We start from the raw sequence: 11,630 nt of genomic DNA on the forward strand, positions 1-11,630 counted from the left end.
CAACCTGAATGGCACACACACACCTGGACAGAGTATGAATGACCACAGGACTTCTTTCCAGCACCTGAATGGACATGATGTTGACATATCCCACAAGGACAGAGATAACACCACTCAGCCACAACAACCACTGCTCATGGACACAATCTCAGCTGAGTCATGCCCACAGAGCTTACTACAGTCAGACTGTGTCAGATTAGAACGGCTCCAAGATTCAGCACCCAAGGACGACTTTCTGGAAAACAGCCAGGGAAACCAGGACAACATATCACAGCCTCCGGTCACATCAGAACAACAGGACTCCTCACTAGATATGTCATTCCTCTCTCCAGCATCCCCGCTTTTGACCTTCTCCGGAAAAATGGAGGAACTGGTTTATGCTGGAACTAAACTATCCCACTCTATTGCTGCAAGCCCACAGATTTCAACCAGAAAACAGCAAGCCCCAAAACCACCAAAGCCAGTGGGCCCAGTTCCCCCTCCTCGTCCTGTGAGAGCTCTTCGGTCTCTGACACAACGCCAAGGCACACACCCTCCTCCATCTGCTGTAGGTGAACCAAAAACAACTGATAATGGCTCTCAGTGATGTGTGTCGGGTTCCTGCTATGAGAATACTAATACTTTTATCAAATGTTTACAAAAGCAGGAACTCACTGTGCCTATATCTTTCTCTATTTCTGTTTTAGTACATGATAGAAAGTGTAAGGCTAGATCAAATCGTGTGGCAAATCAATCTAATCTGCTGCCTGTGACTTGTCAAACTAAGATCTCTGTTAGGGAAAAAAATTGTACTATTAAGTTAGGACTTTTAAATATCTGTTCACTTAAAAACAAATCACTTCTAGTCAGCGACTTAATAGCCACAAACAACCTGGATTTTATGTTTCTAAATGAAACATGGCTAGAAGAAAGCTACAGTGCAACAGTCCTTAATGAAACAGCCCCTCCTAACTTTACCTATTTGAGTTTTTGCAGAGCTGCTAGGAAGGGTGGAGGTCTTGCTGCTCTTTTTAAAGATGTCTATCAATGTAAGCAAGTGTCATTTGGGAATTACCCGTCTTTTGAACATCTAGGTATTGTGTTGAAAGGTACCCCACGCATTCTACTGATCATTATTTACAGGCCCCCAAAATACTCTCCAGCATTTGTTGAGGACTTTACAGAACTGTTATCAATGATTTCCTCAGAGTTTGACTGTTTTGCTATTGCTGGAGATTTTAACATTCACATAGATAAGCCAGAAAGCATTATGACAAAAGATGTCACAGCTGTTTTAAATACTTTTGATCTGACTCAACATGTACATGGACCCACACACAATCGTGGACACACTCTAGATTTAATTATCAGTAAGGGTGTACACATTTCATCAGTTGTTATTAAGGATGTAGCACTGTCTGATCATTTCTGTATTTTCTTTGATATATTAATCTCTCCTACTATTGAAACTAGATCTGTGTCTGTCAAAAAGAGATCCTTAAATGAGAACACCAGTGTGCTATTTATGAAGGCTATATCTTTAACACCAAGCATATCTGCAGACTCTGTTGATTTTCTCCTTGATTCCTTTAATTCGAAAGTTAAGAGTGTAATCGATGATATTGCTCCTGTAAAAGTCAGGAAGAAGAATGGCAGGCAAAAATCACCTTGGAGAAACTCAACAGAGGTGCAGAATATGAAGAGACAATGCAGAAAAGCTGAGCGCATGTGGCGGAAGACAAAACTTGTAGTCCATTATAATATCTATAAAGACAGCCTTCGTGCTTTCAGTGTGGAACTAGGCAAAGCTAGACAGACTTTCTTTTCAAATATTATAAACAAAAACATAAATAACACACGCACTCTTTTTGCTACTATAGAGAGACTAACAACCCCCCCAAGTCACATTCCAAGTGAAATGCTCTCAGACAGCAAATGTAGTGAGTTTGCTAACTTCTTCTCTGAGAAAATCAATAATATCAGAAAGGTGATCAGCACATCCTTGAGCTGCGCCGGGGTCAGACAAATCAGACCACAACATCAGAAAGTAGTTACGATGTCTGATTTCGAAGCAGTTGATGGTAAAATTTTGGAAGAAACAGTACAGCATCTTAAAACATCAACCTGTGCCCTTGACACACTCCCAACATCTTTTTTCAAAAGTGTCTTTAACTGTTTAGAAGCAGATCTCCTAGAAGTGGTAAATTCATCACTTCACTCTGGGACTTTTCCAAAGTCCCTTAAAACTGCAGTTGTTAAGCCCCTCCTGAAAAAGAGCAACCTAGATAACACTGTATTGAGCAACTACAGACCAATCTCAAATCTTCCTTTCATAGGCAAGATCATTGAAAAAGTTGTTTTCAATCAGCTGAACAAATTCTTAATTTCTAATGGTTACTTTGACATTTTTCAATCTGGTTTCAGACCACACCACAGTACAGAGACAGCGCTCATAAAGATAATAAATGATATTCGCCTCAACACAGACACAGGCAAACTATCAGTGCTGGTGCTACTCGACCTCAGTGCTGCTTTTGACACTGTCGATCACAACATACTTCTTGACAGGCTGGAAAACTGGGTCGGACTTTCTGGGGTGGTCCTGAAATGGTTCAAGTCATACTTAGAAGGGAGAGGTTATTATGTAAGTATAGGTGGCCATAAATCTGAGTGGACATCCATGACATGCGGAGTCCCGCAAGGCTCAATTCTTGCGCCACTCCTGTTCAACCTGTATATGCTCCCACTAAGCCAAATAATGAGAGAGAACAAAATTGCCTATCACAGTTATGCAGACGACACCCAGATCTACTTAGCTCTATCCCCTAACGACTATAGCCCCATTGACTCCCTGTGCAAATGCATTGATGAAGTTAACAGTTGGATGTGCCAAAACTTTCTTCAGTTAAACAAAGAGAAAACTGAAGTCATTGCGTTTGGAAACAAAGATGAAGTTCTCAAGGTGAATGCATACCTTGACGCTAGGGGTCAAACAACTAAAAATCAAGTCAGGAATCTTGGTGTGATTCTGGAGTCTGACCTTAGTTTCAGCAGTCATGTCAAAGCAATAACTAAATCAGCATACTATCATCTCAAAAATATCGCAAGAATTAGATGCTTTGTTTCCAAACAAGACTTAGAGAAACTTGTGCATGCTTTCATCACCAGCAGGGTGGATTATTGTAATGGCCTCCTCACTGGCCTTCCCAAAAAGACAATTAGACAGCTCCAGCTCATTCAGAACGCTGCTGCCAGGATTCTGAGCAGAACCAGAAAATATGAACATATCACACCAGTCCTCAGGTCGCTACACTGGCTACCAGTTACATTTAGGATTGATTTTAAAGTATTATTAATGGTATATAAATCACTCATTGGACTAGGACCTCAATACATTGCTGATATGCTCATTGAATACAAACCTATCAGATCACTCAGATCATTAGGATCACATCAGCTAGAAATACCAAGGGTTCACTCAAAGCAAGGAGAGTCAGCTTTTAGCTATTATGCCAGTCGCAGCTGGAACCAGCTTCCAGAAGAGATCAGATGTGCTCCAACAGTAGCCACATTCAAATCCAGACTCAAAACACATCTGTTTAGCTATGCATTTACTGAATGAGCACTATGCTGCGTCCGAACTGATTGCACTATATTATATATGCACTATTTTAATTATTTTCTATTTCTCTTGTTTTTATTCTTATTTTTAACTGTTTTATACTTTTATTCCTGTTTTATTCTTTTTCACACATTTAAACAGTTTTTATTAAAATCACATTTATTTTCTTTTAATTGATATTTCAAATTCATGTATCTTTGATTTTTGTTTTCTCATTTCTATGTAAAGCACTTTGAATGACCTTTGTGTATGAAATGTGCTATACAAATAAACTTTGCCTTGCCTTGCCTTGCCTTAAAGGACAATTTTTTACTAAGTTGTCTCTGACGATGACATGTTTGTCCGGTGGCGGCTACCGTAGCTTCTCTATGTGTTTAAAAAGCGACGGGTGAGCTGTGGACTGAGCCGTTGGTTGCAATTCGCAACCTCAACACTAGATGCTGCTAAATTTACACACTGCACCTTTAAATGATGTGCAGGAACCGAAAAAAAATGGTTTTCTGTACATAAACTATTTGAAATAACAATTGCATTAAACCAAATATATTTCAGACAAACCTGGCCTACAAAAATCTAAATCAATGAGACTAGATGTTATGCCAGTGTTCTAAACTCTGCATTTGCTTCTATAGTTTTGTAAATGGAAAAATATTTTTTTAAATCATTATTATAATGGAGAATTAAAAACATCCATCACAACGCTAACAAATAAATGAAAAAATACTGTTTATCATTCACATATGAAGTCATATTATAAAAACATGCATGTGTGTGTCTGTGTGTGCATGTGTGCGTGTTTTAGATCTGTTATACAGGGTAAAGTTTCTGTCTTGGTGTTAGAAAAGAAAAAAAACGAAGTCGACTGGCTTTCAAATGCATGTATGAGTTTTGACGCACAACCTTCACATTTAGCAGAGGAAAGTTAGAGGCTATTTTTGGGGTTGTGATGAGGGCGATGTATTTTGTCCTGTTCTGACCTGATCATTCGTACCCGGCAATCCTCTCTCACACTGTGTGGAGGTCACGGAGTGCCAAACGTCACTAAATCAACAAGATTTACCCGGCTCACGGAAACCCCAGTTTGTCCAACATGAGTCACAGAATATAATGATGAAACAATCAACATATAAAGTGAAAATCTTTAGCGGTATTTAGTCTTGGAAAAGACAGGATAAGTTAATAAAAAAAACTTTTATCTGCGTCACCAAGGCCACAATGTCTACACTGCAAAAAGGGAAATGTGAAATCAATCTAAAAAAAAAAATAGAAACTTTTTAACTTATCACCATATATAAAAAAATCTACACATAGCCTAATTCTTTCATGTTCAATATTTTCACTCAAAATGAACATGAAATAATTATTTGTTCAGCCAGTGCTGTATAAAGATTTACCCATCAGAAAGAAAAAAAAACATTTCCTAGACAAGAGATCATTTTGTGCCCTTTAAAGGTGCAGTGTGTAAATTTTAACGGCATCTAGTGGTGAGGTTGTGCATTGCAACCAACGGCTCAGTCCACTGCTCACCCCTCACTTTTGACACGCATAAGAAGCTACGATAGCCGCCACCGGAAAAATGTTATCGTTGGAGACAACTTGGTAAAAAAAGTTTGTCCGTTAAAGGCTTCTGTAGAAGCATGGCGGCACAAAATGGTGACTTCCACGTTAGGGGACCCTCGGTGTATGTAGATAAAAACATCTCATTCTAAGATTATAAAAATATAACGTTTCATTATAAAAGGTCTTTATACACCCCTGAAAATATAGCTTTGTATATTATTTTGCATTTTTGTCAAGAGATCCATTAAAAAATTACACACTGCACCTTTAAAGTAAAATCAGATTGATAACAGAGAGATGTAGATGATGATATACAATAAAGTCATGACCCAAAACTGAAAGTCACATCTCCAACACAACCACTTCAATGTGAAGCTCCTTCAGGTTCTGACAAACCAGTTAACAAATCACAGAATCAGCGTTGGTGTGAGAGAAACGTGTGCTGCGTGGGTCGAGACATGGCTGGCAAGAAACACGATACACAAACAGTTTTTACTGATGGTTGTTTTTGTAACGGGGAGGGCGAACGCGGTTTCTTTAGTGTTTAAATGCCCCCTAACCTCCACCCGTCTCCAGGAGCTCAGAGGAGTTGAAGCGTGTTTAGATGTCGTGACGGCCCGCTGGGCCCGGGATCGAGGATTTACACCCGGACACACGCCCCTGGACGGCCTGATCCCTTTGATAGACAGAAAACACACTAGATCTTGTGGTTTCTAATAAATCTGACCGCTCGGTTTTTACAATGTGACGCCCCTGCCTGCCTTCACATTTACTGGAGAGCTATAAAGAGTTTGATGGTGGGTAAAAAATTTGGATAAAAGAAAGATTCAAGACTTTCCCACAGATAAAAAACACTTTTTTTATCAGAAAATTAGGATCAGATTAAAGCAAAGCATCAATGCTGAAATATCCATGTCTCACGTTTAAAGGGTGTGGTAGCAGATTGAAAATATTACAGCTAATCTTCAACTGTGGTCAACAACGTGCAAAAAATGTTTTGTATAGAAGTGTATAAAAAGTGTCCACCTAACAACCATCACAATGCCCTGGCAACAAACAACTTCATATAGACACAAAAGTATCTTGTTAACACTACATGTGATTGGACACAGGCCTGGAGTCGAAGAAGATCTGGGATCTTCTGGAATGTGGAAGAGATTTGGGACGAAGAGGTCTTTCTCCTGCAAGCCACCTGTCATGAGTGCATTAGTTCTGCACTACTGGAGGTCAAACTTTTATTTTGTATGTGATTAATCGCGATTAATCGTTTGACAGCCCTAGCACAGAAGTCTAATGAGAGTGTGAAGGATTAAATAATCATCATTAAAGAATCATAATCATGAGTCTTATACCTCATATCAACCTCATGTTCTCTTGTTTGGTTACGGATGAGAGATTCAGGGGAGCTTTACCAAAAAACCTCCCCTTCACTTCAACATTGTTCTGTCGTTCCTTTCTTACTCCTCATTCTTCACGTGAATAAGTGGATTAAGGATGGAGCTTCCGGTGGCACAAAGCGTCAGGAGCTCGGTGTCACGGTCAGTGATAAAAGTGTGGGGCGGTAACACAGAGGATAGCATTAATCTCATTACAGAGAGGAGCGAGCGACTCAAGCTATTCAACAAGACCTAAATATGTTCATGCTTACTCAAAGCGACTCATTCATTTTTCCTTTAAGTGCCTTGTTATTATTACACACATTTAAAAACATAGCTTGTTGGTTGAACTTAATAAAATTATTTCCACACAATTGAATTGATTTATCTGAACGTAAGCCGTGGGAATTGTACTTACAAGTTAAAATTAAGTTCACTCAAATGTATTCTGTTGAGCCAACTAACTTAACTTAAAAAATAAATATCTCTTTTTAACCATACACTGTAAAAAATACTTTGCTGCCTTTTTGTTGAATCAACTCGGATTTACAAGTCATTTCAACTTACTATTATTTATCTTGACTAGAGATGAGTTGTTATAACTGCAGGTGAGTTATAAAATTAAGTTGACTTTTCTCAACTATATTTTATAAGTTGTGACAACTCATCTCTGTTGACATGACTTTTAAGTATTTTTCAACAGTGTACTGAATGCTGCATGCTGGGAACTCTAATTTTTCATATTTCCGTTAGTCATTGAAAATGATTAATGTTGTCCCAACACAAATGAATTAAGTCAATTAAGTAACTCATCTTATTTAAGTAAACTGAGCAAGAGGTTAAGCTTCTTAACTGAGTTGAGTATTTTCAAAAAGAATAGTTGTATGTTAGTATTATGCATTGCAAATTGAAAAAATAACTCAAACAAATGTGTAGCATTTAACTAAACTGCTTAAGTAAAACCAACAAAAATCTTTAACAAGATATGACATCCACAATAAGATAAATGTGAATTGCACGTCTTTAAATAACTTGTTTTGAGTTTCTCTATGCATAGTGGCATCTTGTGCATTGACCTGCTGCTGAGATGTGATGTGTTTCTGCATGCACACAAACTCTCACATCTACACGAGATAAGGATTCTCCTCTCCAGTGCACCGTACACAACTCAACACATGTAGGGTCAGAATGTGAGATGAGCGTGTGAGAGCAGGTCTGCAGGTACACAGCACTTCACACGCTCATGACATCCTCTCCTCACAGATGGGTGACAAGAGATGATGTTTAACTTTCCAAACCAGAAAAGAGAGAGAAAGTGAGAACGAGAGATTTAATGCATCAACCTCACAGATCAATCCATACTTTCAATAGTTTAGTCTGGTCACAAGATTATTACACAAATTCTTGCGAAAACTGACAGCAAATAATTAAAGTGGGCCAAAATGAAGCAGAATTCATTGATAGATAATAAATATCCAGAATCCAACACAAAACCACACAAAAAACTTCAACAACATCTAAAGCAAACAGATATAACAGAGAGTGGGTGAGAGAGAGAGAGAGAGAGAGAGAGAGAGAGAGAGAGAGAGAGAAAGAGAGAGACAAACACACCCTTAACTTCTGTCTGCTGTGTGTTAAATCTGTTATCCTCACATTCATTTACAATAAATATCCATCCGTACAATATCCAGGCATGATAATACAAAGAAAATTTGATTTAGAAGTTTTTGTTTAAAATTCTCTAATATGAAGAGAACACTGTAGTATTTATTGATCTTTTTCAAAGTTTGGGGTTTAAAGAGATATGCACTTCCACATCAGAGCTTATAGAAGTTGATTTTACAGCAAGTTTTGCATGCATGCAGAATATAAGAAGAATGGTTTATTTTCAAAGCAAGACACCTTCTATACATACTGTATGTAACTATCTGGCACCAAATATAAAACAATCAAACATTTATTGTACTACTGTATATGTACACAAGACATACAGAAATATATAGAAATATTTTTTGTAACTAATAAACAATCCAATATTGTTAATCAATGTAATAAATGTACTGCTGGTAAGAGCGAAAAAAACACAACTTATTATTCTTTTCTCTCAATAACACAAAGCACTTTGAAATGTAAAAGTCCTCTAACATTCCCAGTATGCTGTTCAGTGTCTATGGTGATATTCAGAGGACTAAACGGATGTTTCTTTTATTCTGTTGAAGGTTATTACTTCACTGTCTACTCTCTCACCAATAAAAGCCAAAATATACCAGCAACCCACTGGACAAACACCCAAGAACACACATCAGCCAATGAATGACACCTTTAAAAAACAATTCAACTTTAAATACCATATAAGGACATTATTTTCAACATATGTGTGTGTGTGTGCGTGCGTGCGTGCGTGTGTGTGTTTTAATCTTAATGACAGAGCACTGTTTGGTGTGTATTCTGTATCTCAGTCCTGCGGTTGTGATGGGTTTGTTAATCTTTATTTAATAAAAGAGCCATAAAAACAGTCCGGGTGTAAATTAAGCACCTCATCAGTAAATAAATGCTGCTTTAAATGAGATCTACAAATAACAAGCTGTTAAAGTCATTTTACACAGTTGAGTGAAAATGTGGTTTGCTGAAATCAGCTTGTGAGGCAGTGAGTTTTTAAAAGTGTTAAGCTTCACAATGGTGTAATTTAGTGTAATGTTAAAGGATGAACAAATATAATGCATATCTCTGTGTACTGTATATGTATTCATGTTTCAGTATATTATATTTCTTCATGACAATGACAACTTAAAACTAATGACTTAAAATCTGATTTTAATATTAAAACACACAAAACATGAAAAGGGTTCAACTGTCTCTAAAACACCAATGGAACACTTATATAATTTATAATTATAGTATTTAATTATTTAATTGCTGTAAATATAACACAAATCATTACTATGCATATGCTGCATCATTATTTGCATTTATTTTTAGTTCACATTTTGTATTGTTATAGAACTCAGTTGTGATATATAATGTTCCTAATTGTTTTTGTTCAATTACCAGATATATTTTATTTTAATATATAGAATATAATAGCCTATATATCATATAGTTTAATATGGTATTATATTATTAATTCAATTTAATTGGTTTTAATATAGCCTAATTATTAATATAATAAATGCGTTATAACGTATACGTAATAAAACGCTTTTAACGAAATCATATTTTTGTTTGTGCGGTTTTTCTTTTACGATATGCACAAATGCTTATATAGCCTAATAATAATAATAATAATAATAATAATAGAAGACCGATACTATTAATATTATTATTTAATATATACCCTTTACACACACACGCACAGTCTCAGTATTATCTCTGAATGGATTTTCGTTGTTTTGCGCACAGATGTGAAACACACAGATGTAATAAAGTGAAATGACTCTTACTGTTGATAATCGTGTTTACAGTAAAATTTACTGTCTCTGCTGTAACAGCTCGTGCTGAGATGCTGCTGACACACGGCGCACTGTACACACTCCTCGTGCCATGAAGACTCGTTCACGCGCAGCAGGAATCGATCAGATATTGGTCTCTGACATCCTTCACACACATTCTGATGAGAGCAACCAGAACCTGACAAACACAAGCAGTACAATCAAGACCAGATTTGAACATTTATAACACATACACATCAAACGATTTTTAAAACTACACGTAACTGTAAGGCGGACAATTCCTGAATTAGGCCTATTAATATATACATATTTAAAATGCTGTTTTTTTAAAAGCACATTTATCTAGCAATGTTGATTTTGTAATAATAAATGTAATTTTTGATCGAATTTTGTACCATTCATCTGATTTAACTAAAATTACAGCTAGTTTGGATTCCTATTTCAGGTGGCTGCCGTGATATTAGCATGTTTACTTCTCATTGGGCTGCACTTAATTTATACTACAACAACAACTACTACTACTACTAATAATAATAATAGTTTTAATTCGTTTACAAAAACGATATAACTTTACTGTGTTTACCAGGCAATAGGCCTTGAAAAAAGTGCTTTCTGTGATTTAAAGTTTGCTATTTGTTTTAAAAATCGTTAAGGTGCAACAGTGACCTGAACTGCATGCAATATTTAATTTTTAATCATCAACATTTTGCAGTAGGAATACTCACTGTAGAAATTACACTATTACTGCCAGCTGTTTGCCAGTATCTTACTGTAGATTTAAATGTATGTTACTGCCAACAGTTTGTTTAAAATTAAATCAACATTAAACATGAAGTCTTTATATTTACAGAATAAAACTATACAGCCTCATGCAACGCATTCTGGGAAGCATCCCAGAATCCTCATCAACCTTTTTCTGTTTTTTTCTTCAGATTTTGTTTCCCAGAATGCTTTGCATGAGGCTATTATTTTATGGTTTTATTTTGTAAAGATAAAGACTTTTTAATGTTTAATGTTCATTTAACTTTGAACAAACTGTTGACAGTCCTAAATAACATCAATTTAAATCTACAGTAAGTTACTGGTAAACACCTGCATAACTACAGCAAATTGTTTACAGTGCTGTACATTTTCGTAAAATTGTCAAACTTACTAAGCATCAGTCCTAGAGATGTTGGTCCTGATCTTAACTGATCTTCTATCTTGATTCCGTCCAACATCTTCATGCAGAAACTTTGATATCTGAAAAGTGAATCGTACGACACACGTAGAAAGCTGACGTTTCGCTGTGGTTCACGTGGAGCAGGTTTGAAATCTGTCAAGAAAACATCGTGTTTTGTAATCGTAATAAAAGAGCGCGAAGTGTTCGTGGATCACGCAGCAGATCTGTGAAGAAGTTTCTTTAGTTTTGGATCTTTGGAGAACCCGTCCAGCTTCCTCTTCTTCTTTACTTCTGGACCCGCCGATGAAATGACAGACTGTCATGTAGAGAGAAAAGCTGTAATATATCCGAAGTGCACGAGAGGAGGACAATTGATCTCAGTGAGGTCTCGGTGAGTTTGTCATGAGTCCTGTTTGTGTTCCTCACGTCACGCATCCTCAGCTCTGTGTGATTCGATTGGTGCTGGATCACAGGAGAACCGC

The 11,630-nt window shown here is 36.8% G+C and overlaps 1 protein-coding gene across 1 annotated transcript in view; it reads right to left on the bottom strand.

Annotated features, from left to right (window-relative positions):
* Window positions 1–11,630, bottom strand: part of lmx1ba (LIM homeobox transcription factor 1, beta a) — a 36,223-nt gene extending 24,593 nt beyond the window's left edge. Inside the window, exons 1-2 of the mRNA XM_073860423.1 lie at window positions 11,140–11,630; window positions 9,978–10,164 (exon numbers count right to left, since the gene is read on the bottom strand). Of these exons, the coding sequence (XP_073716524.1) occupies window positions 9,978–10,164; window positions 11,140–11,212 (260 nt within the window). The 5' untranslated portion in view covers window positions 11,213–11,630. The remainder of the gene's footprint in view (window positions 1–9,977; window positions 10,165–11,139) is intronic.

Source organism: Misgurnus anguillicaudatus, chromosome 22 (assembly GCF_027580225.2).
Source record: "Misgurnus anguillicaudatus chromosome 22, ASM2758022v2, whole genome shotgun sequence".
Taxonomy (NCBI): Eukaryota; Metazoa; Chordata; class Actinopteri; order Cypriniformes; family Cobitidae; genus Misgurnus; species Misgurnus anguillicaudatus.